This window comes from Mandrillus leucophaeus, unplaced genomic scaffold, assembly GCF_000951045.1.
Source record: "Mandrillus leucophaeus isolate KB7577 unplaced genomic scaffold, Mleu.le_1.0 Scaffold1354, whole genome shotgun sequence".
Lineage (NCBI taxonomy): Eukaryota > Metazoa > Chordata > Mammalia > Primates > Cercopithecidae > Mandrillus > Mandrillus leucophaeus.
Window position 1 is genome coordinate 461835 of NW_012101315.1, and position 27514 is coordinate 489348.

The 27514-nt window shown below is 33.6% G+C and overlaps 1 protein-coding gene across 1 annotated transcript in view; it reads right to left on the bottom strand.

Annotated features, from left to right (window-relative positions):
* Positions 1–27058, bottom strand: part of RPS6KA6 (ribosomal protein S6 kinase, 90kDa, polypeptide 6) — a 101358-nt gene extending 74300 nt beyond the window's left edge. The window contains exons 1-7 of the mRNA XM_011973211.1: positions 26995–27058; positions 23474–23637; positions 15846–15927; positions 14789–14869; positions 13238–13317; positions 2839–2945; positions 2514–2551 (exon numbers count right to left, since the gene is read on the bottom strand). Coding sequence (XP_011828601.1) covers positions 2514–2551; positions 2839–2945; positions 13238–13317; positions 14789–14869; positions 15846–15927; positions 23474–23637; positions 26995–27058 — 616 coding nt within the window. The remainder of the gene's footprint in view (positions 1–2513; positions 2552–2838; positions 2946–13237; positions 13318–14788; positions 14870–15845; positions 15928–23473; positions 23638–26994) is intronic.
* Between the last annotated feature and the right edge of the window lie 456 nt (positions 27059–27514).

Genomic DNA, 27514 nt, shown 5'->3' on the forward strand with positions numbered 1-27514 from the left:
TTATAGCAGCATGATTTATAATCCTTTGGGTATATACCCAGTAATGGGATGGCTGGGTCATATGGTACATCTAGTTCTAGATCCTTGAGGAATCTTTTTAATGGGATATTATGATTAAATAATTTTTCTAAAGAGGCAAGTCATATTATAAAGTTATTTTTATATAAACTATGGGAGGGATTTTGTACAGAGTATGAAAAGGATGCAGGATTTCAGAAAAAAAAAACCTTAAATCTTATAATAATATATAATATAAATAATATATTAGCAAGGATGTAGATATTTGGGGATATCCACTCTCATCCACTCTCATTCTACTGATCTGCTATAAAAATCATAAACTCAGAATGAGGCCAATCAGACTCAAAGCACAGTTATAACAGGAAACTTTCTATAGTCCATTGTAATTTCACAGTAGCCTGTCATTTCAGATATTAGGTCCATTCCTTATGTCTGGAGAATTTTTAAAGTGGACTGGTGGAAAAAAAAAAAAAAAAAAAAGTATTGTCATTGTCCTGCAATTATTCTTGGAAAACAGAATGCTAGCAAAGACCCTCCCTAGGTGAGACATTGCTAAATCATAACAACATGCACACAGCTCCCTGGTGTCAACAGCAAATAGCAATCAATCTGGTATTTTTTACTGTACTATTCAATATGGAAGGAAAGAAGGAGATAGGAAGAGACGTATAGCAGGGAGGAAAGATACACAGGAGGTTAAGAAAGAAAGAAAGTAAACAAGAAAAATTAAAGAGAAAGAGAGATAAAGAACATAAAATAAATTAAAAGAAACATTATAAAAGAATTCTTAAACCTATTTATGCCTAGTGTTCCATTATTGGAACGCTAAGCATGTGGGAGTTATTTATATCCTACTGCTCAAGGTCATCATCAAAGTCTGACTGCAAAAATTCAAAAAATTGCAGCCTCAGGCACAAATGGGTTAAAATACTTGCTGTGAGTGGTCATACTTTAGCCAACCTCATTGGAATGCTGTCGGGGTAAATCCATAAATGTAGTCATTATAAAACCTTGACCTAGGTTATAATCACAAAACTGTAAATTATCTAATATTTATTATTGTACACAGTCTTTAACAGAAATGTTTGTGCCATTGCAAGGAAAATAAATTGAGTTGTCAAAAAAATTATGAATCACATTTCTTCCTGTTACATGCTTTGTGTCCCTTGCTTATAAATTAATATTGATTCTATCTATTCTTCCCTCCTCAGACAGTTTAAGTCTCTAAAATCTATCAAAAGCAGAATTAAAATGAGAATACTAAATACAAATCAACTTGGCATCATTATTTACGTAACTAACCTTAACGTAGAGAGAGAAAAATAGGGTTTTTTTCTACTCTTTCCCACCTCTCTTTCTCACCTCTGACAAAACAGGTATACTTTATTAAGCAAAAATGAAAAGAGGAATTAATTTTTAATTATCTTTTTAATTGCTGTAAAATACAAATTTATGTATTATATAAAAATCTCGAAACTCTACTGTTCCCGATTGTTATTTTCCTTTCCTTTTTCTCTTTAAATATCTTCGAACCCACATCATTTCTTTTGTACATGAAAAAGATAATCAGGCTGTGAATCAGTAAGAGTTACTAAACTTTATTTGAACTTTTTCATATTTATGTCCGCTTTTGAGGTAACTGATATTTTATTTTTGCATTGATGCAGTATACACAGGAATTTAAAGCAACTTACCTTTAAACTGTACCTATTTAAAATTATCTGTAAAGACCACCTCTTCATTTTACCTCTGTTCTAACATTCAAATAATAAAATACAGAATTTACTATCTATTGAAAACACATGTAACCTTTTGAGACTGGCTCACTCAGCACAATGCCCTTGAGATCCATCCAAGTTGCTGGATGTCTCAACAGGTCTTTCCTTTTTACTGCTGAGTAGCATGCCATCACATGGACGTATGACAATTTATATTTATCCATTCCCCTTTTGAAGAACATTTAGGTAACTTCCAGTCGGGCTATTACAAGTAGGGTTGTTATGAACATTCATATATAGGCTTTTATGTGAACATAGGTTTTTATTTTTCTAGGATAAATGCTCAGTAGTGTGACAACTGTATGATTCTATTTCTATATCATTCTCAAAATAACAAAATTATAGACATGTAGAACATATAAGTGGTTGCCAGGAGTCAGGGAAGGCAGAGGGAAGGTTGTCACTGTATCTCAAATGTGATGACTACTTGTGATACATCATTCTGTCTAGACTGAAACTCAGATGATGTATTGTTACCTAAAAAACTATCATTAATTATTTACAATAAGTGTATCTAATGTACAATTTTTTAATATTACAATTAGAACATATTGAGAGCAGTCTAACCATCAAATAACATTTAATTCACTAAAGAGACGAATAAATTGCAAATCAAATTCAGAAAGAGAAAAAAACAGGCTTAGACAAATTTATATTAAAATAATAAAAAATATGAATCAAGCAGCTAAGGGTATAATAAGAAAATCTGCATACCTGTTAATTTGATATGTCCTATTTCATCAAGCAAAATGCTGTAAATCAAAATTCACATTCAACAAGATGGAATAAAATATTTTACATAAAACATTTACATAAACATCATAAAACTAAGATAGGTCAGTATCTATTTAACATATTTAAAAAATTTAAATGATTAACTTAAAGTCAATGTATGTCTTACAAAGATTACTTTTTACAAACAAGTTTCATGTAATTCATATAGAACTCCCTATAATATTTAAAAGACCTAATAGAGTTTGACAAAAAGTACTTCCAGAAACACAGACAACATGAATACAAAAGAAGAATACAACTTTACTTTTCTGGCTTCAGGTCTCTATAAACAATTCCTAATTGGTGCAGATGATCCAAAGCAAGGGCCAGTTCTGCGAGGTAGAATTTCACATCTTCCTCTGTAAACAGAACCTAGAACAAAATAATGAATTATCATTTGATCTTTCTTTCGGTATTCAGTATATTTAAAAATACTTCTTTCAAAATGAGTAGACAGACAAATCTAGGAAAATAATAAGATAATAAGCATAGTCAATTATTATTTGACTGGCATAATTATTGGCAATACCAGAGAAATAAGATTTCTATATAAATGAAACGAAACTCTTTAAGAATGCGTCTCTTCAATATTAACCATTTTAATGTAAATCTTTCCAAAACATTATGTTGTTTGTATATCTTCTCACACTAAATGCACAGCACAAGATTCACCTTTTTGAAAGTGACTTAGTCCCATAATATCAATATTAATTTTAGTACTCTGCTATAATACAGTTACCCTTAGGGTATTTGAAATATAGAAGGTATTTTGTTTTAGCTCTGGGAATTCCACTATTTCTACCATTCTCTCTTTTACTGTCTACTATCATTTCTCAGAAATTTCACTTTTAGGGGCTCTACAAACCCAAAGCTTTTACTACACTACCACAAGTTGTTAATTTAGTAACTCTTATCTTACACACAATTGTGAACTCATCTCTGACCTAAGGGGTGGATCCAAGCCTCTTCTGTTAGTAATGTATATGAGTGTAATGGCACTGTATTACTCAATCATTTTGTGCCTGGAAATACGGCTGCTATGATGAAGTGAAGAGTAATGAACTTGAATCAGAATTGGCAGTGTAATATCAGACATGTCACTTAGCCCTTTGGGCCTCAGTTTCTAAATCTGTAAAACAGAACAATAATATCTGCTGTATATACCTAACAAGGTTGTTGTAAGAATCAAATCAGTTTATGTGGAAAAAAAGCTTTGTAAACTTTAAAAAACTTTAATATAACCATATTAAACTTAAAACCATATTAAACATAAAAAACTTTAAATAACCATAAGGTATTATTATTATAGATTTATATCTAAATCCATTCACTAGTGAGTATTCATTTACACATAGAATTGGACACTAATCAGCCATGAGATGTAATTTTTAAGGTTTAGCAAGAACTCCAGATTGGTGAAATCAAATATTTTTCTCAAAATGGGTTATTTTCATAAAGAAACCTCTGGATTATTAAGAAGGCTCAAAACTGCATAAAGTACATGTCATAATAGCTTACAACCTGCTTGCCCATTTAGGGCCCCTGCATTTCACAATGCAGATCCAGGTTACTAGTAAAATTGCAGAGAATGAGCAGTTAATAACTTCTGATATGCTAACTACTTTTTAAAATGATCAACAGAAAAACAAAGATTGTTTATTATCTAAGTTTTGGGAGCATTAATTTGAATATTATAATGGTAAAAGTATAAAAACATCACTTTCACTTGACTTTTTATTAAGAATAAAAATAACTGTTGCCTATTCAACTTCTAACCAAGGATAATAAGAAAGTTCTCTGAAAGCTAATACATAAGAAAAGGCTAAATAAAAACTATTTAGAACTAAATTAGAAAAAACTTTGCCTAGTTATAGTTATGCAAGCCTATCACCTTGTCATGAAGTTGTCTTGGTGGAAAGCCTCATGATAGATGCAAATAAAACATTACTAAGTAGAAATTATGTGCCAGGCACTGTACAATCATTATGTTATTATAGCTTCCAAACTCTATGAGGTAGGTATTAGGAACATCTTGCAAATGGAGAAAGAAACTCGTCCAAAATAACAGTGATTAAGTAACTTGTCCAAAATAACACAGCTAGTAAGAAGGAGGCCCAAGATGTGAACTCAGGGATACTTGTCCATAAGAATGAACTCTTCCCTAGAAGCCACTTCTGCCACATGCTATGCTGCAATGTTTGCTTTTCTAAAAACAAATTTTAGGTTGACTGCCAATAATGCTTTCCAAACCACTAATCGTCCTACTCATAAATCGCCCTCCCCCCCAACAAAATGAAAATCATCCTAAACTCCAGTACTCTTGAGCTAAGCACTTTTAATATTTTGTCATCTGCTTTTCAATTTTTTGTGCATATCTGTGTTTGAGTGTGTCTATGAATGTGTGTTTTAATAGAGTTGAAATCAGACTACCGTATAAGTACTATTTAGTGGCCTCCTTTATCCCCAGTTGATATTATATCATAAGCATTCTATGTCTTTAAAATTTATTTATAAATAGTTTCCAAGAGCTATACAATATAACCATACCAATTTACTGTAAGTTACCTAAACATTCCCCTTCTTGACATTTAGGTTATTTCCAGTTTTTCACTATTTGAAATAACTCTGCAATATGCATATGTGCATATTACTGATATTTATGATTATTTTCTCAAAATGAATTAAGAATTTTTTTAAAAAAATGAAATGCTGGGTCAAGGAGCATAAATAGTCAAAGATTCCTGACATACACAACAAAATTATTTTCCAAAAAGGTTATAGTAATTTCCACTCCCATCAGCAGTTTATGAAAGCATTTGTCTTACCACATCCTTGATAGCATGGAATATACCCTGTAAAAAGCCTTTTCAAATTTGGTGTGCGAAAATGGCATTATTTTTTAAATTTAAGTTTTGATTTTTAGGCTGAACACTGTTTTTCATGTTTAGTAGTCTTTCTACTTTTTTTGTGAATTATCAGTAATGTTTGTGCTTATTTTCTATTACTTACTGTTTTGTCAATTGGCACAAGTCACTTAAATATTAAAAATGTCAGTTTTCTATCATATTAGCTGCAAATACTTATCCAATTTTGTGCTAGTTTTTTATGCTCAGTAATCCTTAATTTTTGCTAGTCAAATATATAGATGATTTAAGGAGACATTCACCATCCAATGGTCAACAAAATATTTAGCTGGGTTTTCAAGATTTAGCTCTTTTATGTAAGTAAGATTTATTTTTGTATATGGTAGAGATGGCATTTTAAAACGATTTTTTGAAATATTTAAGCAATTTCTCAAATACTATTTATTGAAAAATCTCTTTGCCGCAATTTGTGATTCTTCCTTTATCATAATGATATATGGTAAGTAATCTATAACAGGATATTTTGGGGATACACAGTATGTTTCTAATCTCGTGTTGATACTATAATGTTTTGCTTATGCACACTTTATAAAGTTTTAAACAAGAGAATTTGGGGAGGCCAATGCATGAGGATCACTGGAGCCCAGGAGTTTGAGATCAGCCTGGGCAACAAAGCAAGATCTCATCTCTACTGAAAAAAAAAGTAGCCGGGTATAGTGGCGCATGCTTCTGTAGGCCAAGCTACTCGGGAGGCTGAGGCATGAGGATTGCCTGAGCCTGGGAGGTTGACGTTGCAATGAGCCAGGATAGTGCCCCTGCACTCCAGCCTGGTGATAGAGCAAGACCCTGTCTCAAAAAACAAACAAACAAACAAAAAATGTTATTTCTTTGCATTTGTTTATTTTTCCAAGGAAACTATAAAATAATTCTGTCAACATCAAACAAAAATCCCTATTGTGGCTTTATTTGGAATTTTGTTAAGCCAATAAATTAACATTAGAAGAACTGACAGCGTTACAATAATCAGCCATTCATTCTACTACATTTTCTTGATATAAGCAAAATAAAGCACAGCTTAAGAGTTCTCTTTGTTTACCTGTGTATTTGTGTGTGTGTGTGTGTGTGTGTGTGTGTGTGTGTGCATTTTGAGGAAGGGAAATTTGGATAGGTATCTTTCCCTTTAAAATACAAATGACATACATTATAAAATTCTTTAAAACATACAAAAATATACTTAAAAAGTCTTTTTCTAAGGTATAAAAACATGTCCTCATTTTGGATTATTTAACAATTTTTTGTACACACAAGTGAAGTATAACCAACAAACATCTGATTATTAATAAGCTGTCTACAGAAGTAACCATTGAATCATTTTTTAAAAGGCTGCTCAATCAATGTACTAATTTATTATCTTTTGGGTAATGCATTTAAAATGCTTGCTCTTACCTAATATTCCAGACTTAGGAATCAAAACTTACTGACTGCATCTCTGTGCTAGTATGGGTTTAGATAGTCCCACATCGAGAATGGAGGTCTGAAGAGTTTAAAAGAAAATTAGAAATGACTACAAGAATTTCTCAAACATATTTGTGACACTTCTAAAATCTAACGCAAGAAATCATGAATAATGGAGCCTTATTACACTGTTGTCCTTCTATGCCTTGGTACCAGTTTTTAACAAGGTCCTTTAAAGACCCTCCTTAGAAGGGGGTCCTAGACAATCCCTTTCACATATTGATTTATGTTCTATAGTTAATAATATACCAATAACACACCCTATGCTCACGCATGGCACATTCTACACTGGAGGTAGACAGATATAAGCCAGAGACCTTAGCCACTTAAGCACTGGCTAGCATACCAGAAACACACTGTTCCTTTATCACAGCAAGTTCCAGAGCTCTGGGAATCAACAGTAGCTCTCCCACATTCTATACTGTAAATTCTGGAAGTAAGACATTGAACTACTATCATCCAATTAAAATGCTACTCCCAGACTACTACTTAAAGAAAAAATGAAGCAGACAAAGACAGAATTTAATCTCATGCCTGAAAAATCTAAAACACAGAACAAAACATATGAAATGATACTTTTCAGGACACTGGACATCAGGCAACAAAGGACACTGAATACTGAGAGACAGGGAACAAATGAAGTATTCCCCACAACTGCCTTAGCTTACTACCTGGAAAAAGTTTCCAAGTGGTAGTACAGGGAGGGCTAAGTCAGGTGGAGCCTGAAAGACTTCCTGAGTAGATAAGCCAGAACAGAGAGTGTTGGAGAAGGAGGACAAAATTCACAGGATTGAGTATTAGAGAAGAGTAAACTGCACAAAGAGAACTCTGTAGATATGCAGTCTCCTTCAAGCATTCAGCAGAGAAATACTCAGCACATGTGAGTGAGGACATTACCCTAAACCAGGAAAGGAATGAAAGGTTAGAGGAACCAATCGATGAACTCACCATGGCCAGGAATAGTTCCTGTTGCCTTCGGCCAGAGCAGAAAATCTCATAATTCATAGGACATCAGACAAAGTAATCAGAAGGATTTTGCTTCAGTAGTGGAGCAAAATTAACCCCTGACTGAAAGCTGTGTTGGTCCAATCTAACAAACTTTAAAAGTAAGACCTATAGGGATCAAACTAGTTTTATGTCTCAGAACAGAGAACAATAATAGTTACAGAAATACAAACATGTTCATCACCTTAACAAGCTAAATGTCACAATGCCTGCTATCCAATAAAAAAAATTGTCAATCATGGGCCGGGTACTGGGGCTCATGCCTGTAATCCCAGCATTTTCGGAGGCAAAGGCGGGCAGATCACTTGAGGTCAGGAGTTTGAGACCAGCCTGGCCAACATGGTGAAACCCCATCTCTACTAAAAATACAAGAATTAGCCAGGCTAATTGTGCACCTGTAGTCCCAACTATGCAGGAGGCTGAGGCAGGAGAATCACCTGAAGCCGGGAGGCAGAGGTTGCAGTGAGCTGAGACCACGCCACTGCACTCCAGCCGAGGCAACAGACTGAGACTCCATCTCAAAACACACACACACACACACACACATATATATACATATACATAGTCAAACATGGATCCAAGGAAACTACCCAAGCCCAAGTCCAGGAAGAGAAAAACCTTAAAAGATTAAAAGAAAGAGCCCACTCAGCTCACAAACGACTGAGATAGCTCCTCTTCCCAAAAGGGAGAGTGAAAAGCCTCATAATTCAAAGAGTGTTTGTTAGAGTATAATAAAGGACATGCTTCAATACTGAGGAAAAATTAATCTTAAACGAAATACTTCCCTAGTCCCACATGACTAAAGCTTAAACACAAGGCCCAAAATGATCAAAGTGTTTACAAGACAATGAACTGCATCCTAGAAAAAAGCTAAATGCTACTTATATGAAAATAAAGGTATCCAGTATGTAAGAAAATTAAATCCACCATGCCTGCCATCCAGTAAAAATGACTATGCAAGTATGATTCCATTGAAGTACAACATAAGGAACAGACAATACTTAAACAAATGAGTATGGTTATGTTCCAATGAAACATTATTTACAAAGAAAAGTGGCCAAATTTAGCCTGAAGACCATATTTTCCTGACCTCTGAGTTAAAACTTATACTACAAATCCTAAGGCAACTATTAAATTACACAATAAAGTGTTATGGATAATATTTATAAATCAACAGCAGAGATAATAATGAAATTGTAATAAAAAAAAAAAGTAATTAAAAAGAAGCCAGGAGAAGAAGGAAAAAAGAACAAAGAACAAATGGGACAAAAATAATCCCGAATAGCAAGATGGTAGATTTAAATACAACTGCAAAAATAATCGTAAAATGTAACAGGTCTAATATCCCAATTAGAAGACACACTCTCAGACTGGATTAAAAAACAAGGAAATTATGCTTCCTTAAGTACCATACATTAAATATAAAGACACAAATAGGCTAAAGTTAAAATATGAAAAAAGATATACCAAACTAACAATACTTTTTTAGAAAACAGTTGGAGTGACCATATAAGTATCAAATTAGATTTTGAAGAAAAGAACATTACCAGGGACAAAGTCAGTCATGTCATCTCATGATGATGAAGGGGTCAATTCATCAAGAGGGAATAATAACCCTAAAGGCTTATGTACCTAATAACAGAACTTTGAAACACATGAAACAAAAACTGACAGAAATTCAAGAAGATATATACAAATTCATAATTAAAGTAAAAGGTGTCAATCCTTGTCTCAAAAATTTGTAGAATAGGCATAAAATTAGAAAGAATATAGGCAATTTAATATCACTATCAAACAACTTGAAACAACTAAAAATCCACATTTACAGAACCTTCCACCACCCAAAAATAGCAGAATACACATTCTTCTCAAGTGGACATGCAACATTTACCAAGATACATGATATTCTGAAGCATAAAGCAAATAAAAGTAAGTTTAAGAGAATTAAAGTCATACAATGTATGTCTTATGACCACAACAACATTACGGTAGAAATCAACAATAGAAAGATATGTGGAAGAATGCCCAAATACTTGTAAATTAAGTGGACTTCTAAATATCCAATGGGTCAAAGAAATAGAAAGGAAATCATAAAGTACATTGAACTGAGAGAAAATAAAAGTGACACATATCAAAACTTGTGGGATGACCCTAAGGCAGTACTCAGAGGGGAATTTATAACACAAAACATCTACGTTATTAGAAAAGAAGAAAGGCCTCAAATTAATAACTTCAGCTCCCATCTTAAAAACCAGAAAAAGAAAAGCTAATGAAACACAAAATAAGCAGGAAAAAAGATTAAAGCAGAAAACAATGTAATAGAAAACAGAAATAGAATACAGAAAAATTAATGAAACCACAAGCTGTTTCTTTGAGAGTAATAAAATTGATAAAATCTCTAGTGAGGCTAAGCAGAACAAAAATAGAGTAAACATGAATTACCAACATCAAAAGTGAGAGCAGTGACATCACTAACAATTCCACAATTACAAAAAGGACAATAAGGGAATATTATGAACATTTTTATGCCAATAAATTTAGTAATTTTGATGAAATAGACAAATTCCTTAAAAGACATAAGTTATCAAAGCTCACTCCAAAAGAAATAACGCAAGTCTATTATATAAATTGATTTTGTAGTTAAATACTTTCCTGTAAGAAAAACTTCAGGTTCAGATGCCTTCACTGGTGAATTCTATCAATCATTTAAGGGCAATTTATCATTGAATCTACACAAACTTTCCTAGAAAGTTAAAGAGGCAAAAACTATACCCAACTCATTCTATGGAGTCAGAATTACTCTAACACCAACAATAGACAAAATAATACAAGGAAATCACAAATATCCCTCATAAAAATAGATGCAAAACTTCTTAACAAATTTTCAGCAAATACCATCCAACTTTATAAAAAGGTTAATACATCAAGATGAAGTGGGGTTCATCCAAAAATGCAAGGTTGGTTCAACATCTATCAATCAATGTAATTCATCACAGTAAGACTAAAAAAATTATAATCTCAATAAATGAAGAAAAAGCATTTGAATAAATCTAAAATTGATTTCTGATTTTTTATAAAACTCTCAAAAAACAGTTACAGAAATCTTTCTCAACCTTTGAAATCTATTTCTAAAAGCTGCTAGAAGTATTAAGTTTGGCTAGACTGTGGGAAACAAGCTCAATACACAAAAAATTGACTGTGTTTCCACCCAATTTAAAACTGATATTAGGAAGTCAACTCTATTTACAATAACATTAAAAACAGGATTTACTTAGAGGTAAATCTGACAAAAGAAGTGCAAGAATTACACTGAAAACAATACTGCGAGAAATTAAAGATGACCTAAATAAACTGAGAAAGATATCATGTTCATGAATTAAAAGACTCAATATTACTAAAATGTAACTTATCTGCAAATTGACCTATACGTTCAATAAAATCCCAACCAATACCCCAGCAGGGCATTTTTGTAGAAAGTGAAAAGCTGATTTTAAAATTGATATGGAAATGCAAAGGACCTAGAAGAGCTAAACTTTCAAAAAGAAAAGCAAAGCTCAAGGATTTGCACTACCTCACTTCAAGACATATTATAAAGATACAGTAATTCAGACAGTGTATAATTGTAATAAAGATAGACAAATGGACCAATGAACAGAATAGAGTATCCAGAAATAGGCCTTCATATATATGATCAATTGGTTTTCAAGAAAAATGTAAGGTGATTCAGGGAAGAAAAGACAGACTTCTCCCACAATGATGCTAGAACAACTGGATATCTATGTGAACAAAAGAAAAGGACTTCTGCACATACCTATAACCATATACTAAAATGAACTCAAAACGGATCCTAAATCTAGATGTAAAATTCAAACTACAAAACCTCTAGAAAACATAACAGAAAATCTTTACCTGTAATTAGGCAGATATTCCTTATATAGAACACTAAAAACACAATTAATAAAAGGAAAAAAATCCTATAAATCAGACTTCATCAAAATTAAGAACTTCTGCTTTTCAATACAGTGTTAAGAGAATGAAAAGACATACTATAGACCAGAAGAAAATATTTCCAAATAACATATATGATCAAGGACTTACATCCAAAATATATGAAGAACTCTCAAAACTCAATAAGAAAACAAACATTCCAACTAAAAAAACAGGCTAAAAATTTAAACAGACATTTTACCAAGAGGATAGATGGCAAATGAGCTCATGAAAAGATGCTCAATATCATTAGTCATTAGTGTGACGTAATTCAAAACCACAATGGGATACCACTAAAAACTAATCTAATGTTCAAAAATTTTAAAAGACTGACCATACCAAATGTTGGCAAGGATGTGGAGCAACTGAAACTCTCTTACGCTGCTGGTGGGAATGTAAAATTTATATAATCACTTTGGAAAACAGTTTGGCAGTGTCTTTAAAAGTTAAACATACACCTAGCACATGACCCAGTCATTATACTCTTAGGTATTTACCCATGAGAAATGAAAACATATGATACAATCACTTGTACATGAATGTTTACAGCAGTTTTATTAGTAATATCAAAAACTGCAATGGCCCAAAAATCCATCAACAGGTGAATGATAAACAAATCATGACGTATCCATACAATCAGTAATACCACCCATCAATAAAAATGAATACTTAGTACATACAACATAGATGAATCTCAAAATAATTATGTTAAGCCAGACCAAAAAAAAAATGAATATACTATATGATTCCATTTATATAAACTCCTAGAAAATACAAACCAAATAGTGACAGAAAGCAGATTCAGCAGGGTTAGGGCAGGAAGACGGTATCACAAAGGGACACAAGAAAACTTTAAGGAATGACAGATATGCTAATTATTCTTATGGTAATGATGGTTTCACAGTTATATACAAATGTAAAAACTTATAAAATTGTATACTTTAGTATGTACAGTTTATTGTATGTCAATTATGCCTCCATAAAGCTATTTTAAAATGAATAAACACTACTCCCAGAGGTGTTTAGGTAGCTTGAGTAGCCAAAGTCCTAGGCTTGCCCGTATCTACTTTATCCAGTTATTCATATTGCTCTTCTGCCTAAGAAAATGAGTAGCACATTGAGATGATAGAAAATGCCATTATCAGGCACATTACCAAATACTATGCAATGAAACAAACAGAGTAGTTACCATTTAAAATTTCAATAGGAAAAATGTAATTAGTGGAAGAACAAAAGTGATATTTTTCTTAGTTTTGTTTCAAGAAAATACAGTAAAAATGTACAGCTACTTACCTCTTTGGATAATCTTGTGAAAACATCTCCTCCCCTGAGAAAATCCAGTATTAAGTACAGTTTCCCTTCAGTCTGAAAGGCTAATTAAAAATTAGAATGTAGTAACAGGATAATCTCAAAGGCTTAAAAAGCTTAGTATGTTTTTAAATTAATACATGTTTAGAATTTCACAGTATTTACTCACATGGTCCATTAATGGATAACATCTCAAAATTAAACCCAGTGTTTAATCCAGTGTTGAAATAGCTATAAACCCCTTCCCAGAACATAATCACCCCAAATGTGGCTTTACACAGAACTTCTACCACCAAAAATTTCCTAATTTATGAAGCATGTTCTACTGCAATTGCCTAAACTTAGCCTATCAAACCCACTGAAAATTTACGAATTCTATAAAGCTGAAGAAAAATGCCACTTCCTCTATTAAACTTTCCAGGATGTCTCCCTTTTCACATTTTTCCACAGCTTCCTTAACCTCTTCTTCATTGAAATTACTTGCTGCTACTTTTGAAATCTTATTATATTTATACCTCTTTAATAGTACTTATTCAATTTTGATTTGTACAATTAATTTCTTTACATCTCTGTGCTCTCTATAGGTTATAAATTTCTTGAGGTCAAAGAGTGTCCACTGAATTTAATACACTATTTTTGCACACAATAAGCGTTTACTGATTGACCTACTACAGATTCGGGAAGGTCTTTAGACGTTACTTTTTTTATTCTGTTAGTATAACAAGGAGTAAAAGAATAATGGGTGGAAATTTCTTATCGGTTTTTAATAGTGATAATTGGGTATATATTTTAATGCATCATTTGTCGAAATTACACTAAGAATAAAATCAACGACTGCTACTTTTTTTAAATATAGAAAAATGGAAGTGACAAAGTACACTATATCTGAGATAGATAGATAGATAGATAGATAGATAGATAGATAGATAGATAGATAGATAGATAGATAGACAGATAGATAGATAGATAGATAGATAAAGTTGATCTCATCCATATGTTAAATTAGCAATGGAGCCATGATTCAAATTGAGAAATGTCTAACTCCAAAGCTCATGTTCTTTCCATTACATCTACTGCTTCTTACTAGTAGTTCTTTTCCATTAGGTATAAAAAATAACTCAAGCAGACTAACATAACTACACGGTCCTCTAGAATATAACCAGGAAATAGATAAGTGTGGTCATTATGAACAAGCAACTGAATGTTTTACGTAAATTATCACAATACTTTATAGTCTAAGACTATGAAGTTACAGCCTAGTAGAGTACATAAATACTACCAGACAAATAAGTGGAAAACACTATCTTGTTACTTTAAACAAGTTAACCAACTTGGAAAAATGAAGGACATACAACAAATAACTAAATACTGGTATTTATTTCAGAAAAATACATTTTACATAGTTGAATATACTAAATAAGTCTAAAGTACTTATTTCCTGTTATAGTATTGTGTGAAAGGAAATCATAATTCTCTAATTCCATATTAATAAATAAGGATTAAAATAAATAAAAGAATAAAAGAAAAATTACATACCATAGTGCAATTTGACAATAAATGGATGATTTACTTCCACCAGTATATCCCTCTCCATCTTTGTCCGAACTCTGTCTCGAACTAAAAATTACATAAAGGTACAATTTTTACTCTCATATCATTTCAATTAAGAGTCCATCAATAATTTACCAAACAACAAAATATATAAAATGTAACTTCATAAATGCCTAAATTTGCAGTTTTCATATTACTAGATAGTAATGACCATATTCTCAGAAAGCAAAAATATTCATTACATCTAGAGACAGGTTAAGGTGGCATAAATAGGTATGTAGCGAATATGCATTTATTATGTGTTCATCTTTTTTGGTTGTTGTTGGTGGTGAGACAGGGTATTGCTCTCTTGTCCAGGCTGGACTGCAGTGGCAAAATCTCAGCTCACTGCAACCTCCACCTCCCAAGCTCAAGCAATCCTCCCATCTCAGCTTCCCAAGCAGCTGGAACTACAGGTGCGTGCCACTACACCTGGCCCATTTTTGTATTTTTTGTAGAGACAGGGTTTCACCAGGTTACTCAGGCTGGTCTTGAACTCCTGGGCTGGGCTCACGGGTTCAGCCCGCCTCAGCCTCTCAAAGTGTTAGGATTATAGGTGTGAGCCACCATGCCTGGACTATTGATCTCTTTAATTGTTCAAATGAGTTTACTGATTAAAAGTGATCATAAGCAGTATTTTTATCAGACCCTAAAAGATAGTGCGTGCAAATGGTTGTGCTTTCTCAAAATACTGACACAGACAGAAAAGCAAAAGTCAAGAATCTTGAAAGAAAAGAGTATAGCCCAATTAAGTTAATAAGCTTAAATTAAATGAAATATGTCACTTTTTCTAGCATCAAATTTTTACTAGGGTGCACTCTCACTAAGTTAAGGCATATGCCAATATCAATATCTAGTAATATTACCTACTGGCTAGAAAAACTGTCACAAATACCAATGTTAAAAATAGCTACATCTATTCACCTTATGCAAGTAATACACAGCATATTTCTTAAAATACGCTTTGCCAAATTCTATTTTAATAAACTTTCTAATTTTCTACCTTTTAAAGAGGCTTTTTTTAACACCTTCATTGCATAGAGTTGCCCAGCATCAGGACCGGTCTTCTTTCTAACAAGAAAAACCTAATAGAAAATTGAACAAAAAAAAAAAAAAAAAAAGGAAAATTCACATTTCTAGTCATTCTTGCTCTATACAAACACACCAGCATACACTTGTATCCTTGCATTTTCTCTAATTTTATAAACATATGCCTTCCCATAGAGGGAAAGGAGAGATAGTGAGAGATTTGTTGAAGGATGCAAAATTACCCTGATCTGATCACCATACATTATATGTATCGAAACTTCACTATGTACCCCATGAATATGTACAACTATTTGTCAATTAAAAAAAAAATGAAAAAAGTTATACTTTCTCCTGTAAATTATGCTGTAATTTACATTATTAATATTTTCTCACTTTCCTTAGATTTAATAAATCATAATGTATATAAGTACTACTATAGAAAGGAAAATTTTTAAAATAGATGACCTGGTCCTGAACTCGGAGAATTTAATGATGTAAGAGATAAATAACACAATGAAAGACAAACTTGAGCTATATACCTCCTTTTAAGACCCAGGCCCACTTTTTGTTACCTTAATAAAGAGCAAACAAATCTTATGACCCTATATACCTTAATTAAATATGCTTTATTGCTAAAAAATGCTAACGATCATCTGAGTCTTCAGTGAGCTATAATCTTATTGCTGGTGGAGGGTCTTGCCTCAATGTTGATGGCAGCTGAGTGATCAGGGTGGTGGATGCTGAAGGTTAGGGTGGCTGTGGCAATTTCCTAAAATAAGACAATGATGAAGTTTGTTCATCATTTGCAATCCTTCCCCGCTCCTCCCTCCCCATGATAGGCCCCAGCGTATGATGTTCCCCTTCCCGAGTCCAAGTGATCTCATTGTTCAGTTCCCACCTATGAGTGAGAACATGCGGTGTTTGGTTTTCTGTTCTTATGATAGTTTGCTGAGAATGATGGTTTCCAGCTGCATCCATGTCCCTACAAAGGATACAAACTCATCCTTTTTTATGGCTGCATAGTATTCCATGGTGTATATCACTTCTAATTTTAGTTGTCTTGCTATTATTTCTACCACATCTGCAGTGATTTCCTCCAATGATGTCTTGAACCCCTCCAAGTCATCCATGAGGGTTGGAATCAACTTCTTCCAAACTCCTGTTAATGTTGATATTTTGACTTCCTCCCATGAATCACAAATGTTCTTAATGACATCTAGAATAGCAAGTCCCATCCAGAGGTTTTCAATTTGCTTTGCCCAGACTCATCAGAGCAATCACCATCTACAGCAACTATAGCCTTACAAAATGTATTTCTTAAACAATAGGACTTGAAAGTCAAAATTATTCTTTGTTCCATGAGCTGCAGAATGGATATTGTAATAGCAAGCATGAAAACAACATTAATCTCCTTGTACATCTCTATCAGGGCTCTTGGGTAACTAGGAGCATTGCCAATGAGCAGTAATATACTGAAAAATGTCTTTTTTTTTTTTCCCTGAACAGTAGGTCTCAACAGTGGGTTTAAAATACTCAGCACACCATGCTATAAACAGATGTGCTGTCATTCAGGCTTTGTTGTTCTATTTATAGACAAAAGGCATAGTAGATTTAACATAATTTTTAAGGGCCCTAGAATTTTTGGAATGGCAAATGAGCACTGGCTTCAACTTAAAGGTTCCAGGATCACTAGCCTCTATCAAGAGAGGCAGCCTGTCCTTCGAAGCTATGAAGCTGGGCACTGACTTCGCTCTAGCTATGAAAGACTAGATGGCATCTTCTTCCAATAGAAGGCTGCTGCTTCTACAATTAAAACCTGTTGTTTAGTGTAACCACCTTCATCAATTATCTTAGCTAGATCTTCTGGTTAACCTGCTATAGCTTTTATATCAGCATCTGTAGCATTACCCTGAACTTTTATGTTACAAAAATGGCTTCTTTCCTTATCATGAGCCAACCCCTGCTAGCTTCAAACTTTTCTTGTGTAGCTTCTTCACCTCTCTCAGCCTTCACAGAATTGAAGAGAGCTAGGGAATTGCTCTAGACTAGACTTTGGCTTGAGGGAGTGTTGTGGCTGGTTTGATCTTCTATTTAGACCACTAAAATTTTCTCCATATCAGTAATAAAGCTGTTTCATTTTCTTATTATTCATATGTTCGCTGGAGTAGCAATTTTAATTTCTTTCAAGAACATTCCCTTGCATTCACAACTTGGCTATCTGTTTGGCACAAGAACCTTAGCTTTTAGCCTATCTCAGATTTTGACATGCCTTCCTCACCAAACTTAATAATTTGTAGCTGTTGATTTAAAGTAAGAAATGCAGAACACTTCCCTTCCCTTGAACACTTCAAGGCCACTGTAGAGTTACTATTTAGATCAATTTCAATATTCTTGTAGGTCAAGGAATAGAGGGGTCCAAGAAGACAGAGAGATGGGGAAACAGCTGGTCAGTAAAGCAGCCAGAACACACACACCGGTTATCAATGAAGCTCACTGTCTTATGTGTGTGTGGTTCACGGCACCCTGAAACAATGATAACACTAACATCAAAGATCACAGATCACAAAGAACCATAACAGATGTAACAGTAAGGAAAACATTTAAAACACTGCAAGAATTACCAAAATATGAGACAGAGACAGAAAGTGAGCATATGCTGGAGGAAAAATGGCACCCAAAGTCTTACTCAACACAGGGTTACCACAAACCTTCTATACACACACACACACACATATATACACACATACACACACACACACACACACACATACACACACACATATATATATTCACACACATACGTAATATCTGTGAAGCACAATGAAGTGAAGGATATCTGTGAAGTGCAATGAAGTGAAGCATAATAAAAAGAAGTATAGCTGCATTAAGAAGATAACAACGTCAATGTGGCAAATAAACATCTGCCTAAATTCAATTATTTGCTGGAAAGCTCAGTTTCTACCATTGACAAAAAGAGTATCAGTTGTTTTTCTATGAACAGGCTCACTCCATTCATTTTTGAGAAAACACCTACCAAATAAGCATATTTAGGTAACCATAGTTTATTGTCCTTTCAAGGAAAAGTGGTGATCCATGAAAACAATGGTTGGTTCAGCTCACAACTCAAAAAGTTTGCACAAGTCCTCTGCCTTGAGACAATCATTCTATTTTGTTATGTGGCTAAAGGGCTTAACATGTACTTCCTATTTCATCACAGATTATTCAAAAAAAGGGTATTCAAGGATTGAGATTTAATAAATGTAATAACTGTTAATGTCTCATCAAGGACATTCTTAAACTGTATATGTAAGAAAATGAAGAATACAATGACTACTGGTACCATTTGAAGTCACTGCCTTGATTGGCCAACATGCCAGCAGTTGTACAAATAGTATCTTAGGATGATTGTGAAGTAGCTTTGACTTGAGGACTCCCTGAAAAGGTCCTGGGATTGTGCAGGGGTATGTAGACTAAAATTTCAGAACCACTCTTACAAAACATAGCCCTCAGTGGGATTGTAAAGAATGGAGTATGAAGAGTGAGAAGAGGCAAGCAAGGAAGAAAGAAAGAGATAGTCTAGTTTTTCTGAAGACATTGCTGCATAAAGCAGCCACTTTTTCCCCCTACTTCTTCTAACATTCACTAGTATCCCAATATGGCATTTAACAGGATGCATCATTCACAGTCTAGAGAAGTAACCTGTTTATCATCTGATCTGTTTTTTTTTTTTTTTTTAGGTCTTATGAGTGACTTTCCTAGCGTGAGAAAATATCATATCTCACTGCCCCCTTCCCAAAATCAACTACAAAAGTAGTTCTTTTTCCACCCCATTCTTATCTATTGCCTAACATTTCTCAACCTTCCCAAGGCTATGTTTATTGATCTTTACTATTATAATGTCTTTTTTGTCATCTGAAATTCTCCCTCCTCCTTCCACCTCACTTTCTTCAGGTTCTGCACCATTCCAAAAGCTTAACAGTAGTAACAATCTAATTTGAAATAAGGTGATATTATACTTATCAGTGATCTATTTCTTTTTCCCTAAGATAAATCATCCTTGAAAAATTTCCTTAACCTGGTATAATAAAGTTGTGCTATATCACCTTATCTTCCCATATATGTACTCATTAGTTATTCAATCAACAAATTAACACTCATTAAGCACATATTCTGTATCAGACACTGTGCTGCACACTGGGGGATACAGAAATAAACTGTGAACTTGAGGACAGAGAAATTTGTCAGAAACATCATGTCCTTTAAAGAAACAAATACAAGTATGCTACAGGCTAAATTACGTCCCCTCAAAGTTGATATGTTAAAGTCCTAACTCCCAGTACCTCAGAACATGACTATATTTGGGGATACGGTGCTTAAAGAAATAATTAAAGTTAAAAAGTTGTTGCATGGCTTCAAACTACTGTACCTAAAACCGTATCTATATTGATAAAAGAGGCTTCTTTTCAGTCACCCTAATCCAATCATGGGATATTGTCCAGAAGAATGGGTGAGTTACTCCAATGTACTTTTCTCTCAATCACACGGACGTTTATATTTTCCTATAAGAATATTCAGTAATTGTAGTGAACTAGAAGATCACACATATTTAAATGCTGATTGAAGAGAAAGAACCAACTTCAGGAAATTTTAAGATGTAAGCAAATGTTTTTAAAAACTATCACTTGAGAGTCGATCACTTATTTAAGAGTACAAGTATTCAATATTTTCAAAAATTCATTTTTAAGTGTAGTTAAAGTCTTTACTATCACAAAAGCAAATTTTTTTAATAATCCACAAATGTTAAAATGTATGTTTTGTATAAATATTATTTGGCACATGATATATAACGATGACTAATCAGACAATTTCAAAGGTATTTTCATGTGTTTGTGTTTTAAAATAATTAATGTAAGTTGTTTAGTATACCTTTCAACCCATACATTAATGATCATTAATAGCATTATACTTGGTGTGCTTAGGACAGAATATCACATGCACCTTTCATGATAATAATGCATGCTTCCTTAAACTACAATTTTAAGTTGACTTTAGCAGGGTTCCCCCACTGTTAAATAGACAATAAAAACATTTAATGTTTTAAGGCTTTATATGGGCTAAAATCCCATTTACTGCATTTTAACAACAGAACTTTTGAAGAAAAACTTAAGACTCTGCAGCTCAGAGTCTCTTGGAATTGCTCCTACACTTATCTGATTCACAGTCTTGGCCAAATTCCTGAATAGGTTCAGCATATAACAAGTCACACCTACACAATGCCTACGCAAATGATGTAACACTGACAAGCAAGTATGTTCACATCCTAGGGAGAAAAAAAGCCACCTCCTTAATATTTCTTTGGTTGATTAACTACATAAAGATCACTATTTTGTATTTTAATATTAGGAATTAAAAGGTTTCAATGATACTCTTCTTAAAACTAAATCCCAGCACAGACACAGCTGAGATTTCCCTGAATTTAAGGACGACATTGACAACTTTTCAGCATGTTGCTATATTTAACATGAAGATGTTACTGAATATATTTCATTATGTTATACAGTATTTTCTTTACGAAAACCCATGAGAGAAATTTCTCTGGTCTGTTTAATCTGTTTCCACCTTTAAAATACTGTCAATTATAATACACTCAAATATATTAGCTTCTTTATAATGGCTGCTGGAAAACTTAAGTCTTAATTTTTGACCTACTAGAAAAAGACTTACAGACCCTTATGTCATGCTTTTGTGAACAGAGTGTACTCCTGGCTTCATCTAATCTTTCCTGCTCTGCGTTTTCTGTTTCCATCATCTTCACTACTTATTTTTAATTTTATTTAGTATTCATCTATGAAAGCCTTAAATCCTTTCTGGAACAAAGCTGGAGATAAACAAAAGCATGTATGAGTAAATACATACACCAAAAGACAAAGTAGGTAATTTTAATAGCTTGAAATGTTTGCCTGGTGATATTTTATTTAAGTGAAATATTTAAGCATTTATACATCTGGAATATAAAACAACTTCGTCTCTGTTCTTCTAAAATTAACACCATAAAAATAGCTATAAAGTGCAAAATAGTTAAAAGAATATTGCACTTTTAGAAACTCTAAAATTGTATATAATATACATGCCTACTCTAGAGATCAGTTCTACACTCCCCACCGACATCATGATCACCACCACCACCACCACCACCACCAATCTATTAACAGTTCCTTCTAGTTTTTCTCTCCTCAGAACACTGTTCAAGTCCCATCTCCTTGTCTTATATATCTCCTGTACCAATTCACTGCCAAGCCATAATTCATCTCAGTTTGTCCTTTTTGTGCCCTAAAAATGTTTCTTTATATTTCACTTTATATTCTATAATGCATAAATATTAGGTTTCTTTAAGACGACATCTATTTTATAGTCACTAATACTGCTTATACAACTGTTGGTGAACACACCGAGCATTCAATAAATGTCTTTCCTTGGGAGGCTAAAGTGGCAAGATCACTTAAGGCTAGGAGTTCAAGACCAGCCTGAGCAACACAGCAAAACCTTGTGTCCAGATTTTTTTTTTAATTAGCTGGGTGTGGTGGTGCATGCCTGTAGGAACAGCTCCTTGGGAAGCTGGGGATGGAGGATCACTTGAGCCCAGGAGTTAAAGGGCACCGTGAACTACAATCATGCCACTGCACTACACCTGGCTGACAGAGCAAGACCCCATCTCTAAAACCCAATAGAATAATAAAATAAAAATGTATTTATTTTAAAATGTTCCAGAGCACTATAAATAATCTCTGTTCAACTGCCTTATTTTCCCCCTTTAAAACTAAATCTCAGCCACTTGAAATTAGTAGTTTCTCTTCATCTTTCTCCCGTTAAATTGTGGTTGGTGCTGTTTTTCTCAAGGCTGTTACTATGTGTATGTAATATTTTTTATGTATTAGACGTTAGGTATATAAAGGTTAGGAACCAGACCTATACACTTCTTTTCTAAAACCATGTTATTAAGTGATTAATAAACAACTTTAGTAATGACTATAATAGTTAATCTTACCCAATTTTGCTTTCTGCCTTGAAATGTAAGCTCTCTGAAGACTTAAATTTGACACAAACCACATATCACCCAGTAACTACCCTCGTTCTACTTTACACACCCTTGTTCTACTTTATTTTAACAGATGATAGACGAATTCATACATGAATTAAGATATAAATTCTGATTCCTGTGACACAGCTAAGAAATGTAGATTAAATTACCAGGAGAGAACAAGCTGTATTCATGCCAGCATGTGAGCAAGGAGATAGGAATACCATTTTTTACAAAAATCAAGTTACTTTGATTTAGGCAGCTAATAGAGTATGCTATATTTTTCCCTAGAAAAGTCAGTAAGCCTAGGGAATTGGAAAACCTTGATTGTTATAGAGAAGTACAAAGAAATGGTAATAAAAGTACAACAGAAATGAAAGGAATAAAATTAAAGAATTACCTTTGTGTGCATCCTTTCAGAAGTTTAGAAACAAATCATTAATCAGATTTCTACGTGTGTGTTCACTTTTTTTTCGCTAAATGTTTAGAAGAGAAACAAATGGGGGAAAAAAAGTATTCATTACCTTTCCAAATGACCCCTGACCAAGAACCTTGAGCAACTCAAACTGTGCAGGATCTGCTTTCTCATAGCCTTCTTTAACATGATGAGTAATAGGGATTTCTTTAACAACTCCTTCATCCTGTAAAAAGAAATCCAAACAATATTTGAATCCATTTTCAACATCTTCTGATTAGTTCCATTTAAAATCAGAAGTCATAATAGGAATAATATACCCAACTTCCTCAATGTAGCAGAGAGTTTTATGGGCTACCAGTATCCTTATTTCCTTGTTTTCTAACACATACAGCACATACAGATGCACTACCACCACCTTCCCTACTACATAATTTCATGTAAATAAAATGTAAAAAGAAATCTATGCTTCAGCTTTCCCTTCCAGCTTGGAAGCAATATAATAAAATTATTAACAACAGTCTCAAGACCCTTCACTGGACTGTGACTAATGAGGTAGAGGCAGGAAAAGTCAAGAAAAAACCGTGTAAATTGTGGGGCATGACCAAAAAACGTGACCTCAAGAGCTCTTTTAAATAGTATTTCACTATACTATTGTAAATGTTTAAATGGTCAACTAACCACATCAATGACAAAGAACCTGGCATAGACCAACAAAATCTGCACAGCCCAAACAAATGTTTCCAGGCTATGTCCCGTTTACTGAAATTTTATATATAAATTATATGCCAGATTTCGTACCACCTGGGTGAAGCAGAAAGGATGCCACCCAGTGAGTGGTTCTTCCCCTTGATGCAGGACTCCACTCAGCTGTGATGACTACATTCAAGTGAGCTGTAATTAATTCCAGTCCCTAGAGAAGCACAATAGCTAAGATGACAGATGTATATCACAAAATAACAGAGTTGGAAGGGATATCTTATCCAACTCTCTGACTGTATAAAGAAGAAAACTAAGACTCACAGAATTTAAGTTTACATGACTACTTAATCACAATGTCTATAAATCTTGGTAGCATTCCATTAGAGCATACTAATTTTAGCCTGGATGCCAACAATGTTCTCAATCTATTCACTCTTCAATTAACTGATTAGTCAATGGTGATTGTAGCCAAAGTGAACAAGAGCATGGTCCCAAATGAGCGAGACTTCATGGCAGCTAAAATAAGGTCCATGGAATATAGGTAGTCAGACATTCACTATCTCAAGAGGGGTACCTAGGCAAAGAAATTTTAATTGTAGGTGTCAGGAACCACTAGCAAATCAACAAGAAATGACGAATAACTGATTCTGAGAGTTTATCATGTGTTTCTTACACATCAAAATAGTATTCCACCAGACCCTTTTAAATAGTGATGGCAATTTATAAATGTTTTCTGAAAACAAAAATTAAATTAAAATCAATCTGCTATGGAAGTGAATTTCCCTGTTTGAAAGGGTCCCTGTTTTAAAAAGTCAACAACTTTTTTTAATGCAAATATATATGCTTTGTAGCTGACATCTGCAGACTATATTAAAGTATAATATACCTGTATGTGCCTATAAGCTAAGAAACCTTAGCTAAATCACAAACCACTCTCTCCTTCAGTTTTCTCACATGACAAAGGGGTTTTGTTACATGGGTCTCTAAGGTCCCCTCAGTGTCTGTGACTCTATATTGAACACAATATAATATTTTTTATGTTCAAGAAGGTACTTCAGGTCCCTGCTTATGTTTAGATTATCACTATAAGCATGGATCATAATGGCATCAGTTTTTTTATAAGTGTTCAGAGTTAGGAAACGAATTGTACTCTAGTTAGTTTCACCAAACCTAAGCAGGTTTTCCAAATGAAAATGTTTGTCCAATGCCCTTTTACCTTTTATTAATAATCCACACATGCCCATTCTCTAAAATGCAATGTCTTTCAATTTTCAGCAGCAGTACCCTAAAAAGTTCCCAATATGAAAATGCAACTAGATGAGAAAAATCACTTTTCCCAGGAGACAGCCAACATAAAATGTTACACTGTATCCTAACAAGTAATTACTGTGTCTTTCTTTCCCACTGGACTGTGGGCTTCTTAAATTCAGGTATTATACCACATTGATCTCTTTATTCCTAATGCTTAGCACAATACTTTTTTGATCTCATGAGAGCAGAGAAAGACAAAGAAATCTGCTCAATGTTATAAAAGAAACAGGAAAAAATACATACTTTTTAAAAGAAAGATAGTGTTTACCACCAACAAATAGGGCAACTGTGAGATGATGGATGTTAATTTGCTTAACAATAATAATAATTTTACAATGTATGTGAAAACACCCCATTGTACACCTTAAATATATACAATAGAAAAGAAAGATTTTAAAGGTAAAATTAATAAGAAATCTCAAAATTATTCTTAAATACAGTCTACAAAACAAAATATATATATACCCACAATTTCTTTTTTTAAATATATAAAGGAAACAAGGAAACAGGAGATTTTGGCTAATGAAATTGTGTCAGCTTTGAATATAACTAACTTTGTGATAACGATATTTCTAAATAAAATAAGCAAATCTTCCCATACACTGTGAAGAATATAAACTTTTTCCATATTATACACTGTCAGTATTTTTATTACACTGTGCTGAGTATGTGTTGTACTCAACACAAATAAAGGATACAATAACCCCTGAATATTAACTTAATGCTTGGCCATTTGCCTTTTTAAATAAAGACATATGTTCCTAGGACAACAACTACTACATATTATATCCCTGAATTATGACTACTGTGCCTTCACACAGACAATTTGTAATGCCCTGGTTGCCCATAAGAATCACCTGTAGCAGAAATATTTATTTACTACACTTGTTTGGGTCCCACCCTCAGAGATTGTGGTTCAGTAGAACTATAGGAGGACGTAAGCATGTGTATTTTTTAAGCCTCCCAAGTTGATTCAGACACATGGCCAGGATTGAAAAACAATATTTGGGTGCTTCTAAGATTCATAGTTATATAGATATATAATAGATATACACACAAATAAATACACATATGTGCATACATGTGTGCACACACACATATACACATATGTGTATGTGTTTATATATAGTGACTTATTACTTTTATCATTTCTATGCCAATAGCTCTTTTTTACTCTCAAAGTATGTGATACCCTCCTGTGTCACCATTTCCAATACTTATTCTGTCTTACTCCATCTGCTCCCTGCCCCATTCTTGTCTATTGCCTAAAATTTCTCAGCCATCCCGAGGCTATGTTTATTGATTTTTTACTATTATAATGTCCTTTTTTGTCAACTGAAACTCTCTTTCTTCCCTCCACCTCCCTTTCTTCAGGTTCTGCACCATTCCAAAAGCTTGACAGTAACAACAATCTAGCCTGAAATAGGTGGTAATGTACTTACAAGTGATTTATTTCTTTTTTCCTAAGAATAAATCATCCTTGAAAAATCTCCCTATCCTGATATGATAAAGTTGTGCTATATCACCTTATCTTCCCATATATACACTCTTATTATTCACCCAGCAAATCAACATTCGTTAAGCACATATCCTATTATCAGACACTGTGCTGCATACTGGGGATACAGAAATAAACTGTGAATTTGAGGATAGAGAACTTTGTCAGAAACATCACATCCATCAAAGAAACAAAAAGCTACAAGTATGCTATGGGCTAAATTATGTCCCCTAAAAGTTAATATATTAAAGTCCTAACTCCCAATACCTCAGAACATGACTGTATTTAGGGATAGGACCCTTAAGGAAGTAATTAAGGTAAAATGAGGCCATATGGGTGGGTTCTAATCCAATATGACTGACATCCTTATAAGAGGAGGAAATCAGAATACCTACACCCACAGAGGAATGACCACGTAAAGGCACAGGGAGAAGACTCATCTATAAGCTAAGGAGAGACGATTCAGAAAAACCAACCCCGCCAACACCTTGATCTCAATCTTACAGAATGCAGCATCTTGGGAAAATAAATTTCTGCTGTTAAAGCCACCCATCTGTGGTTATTTGGTTAGGGTAGCCCTAGCAAACCTTCACACGGTACATAATCTTAGTTGATCTTTGAAAACAATGTTGCTACTGT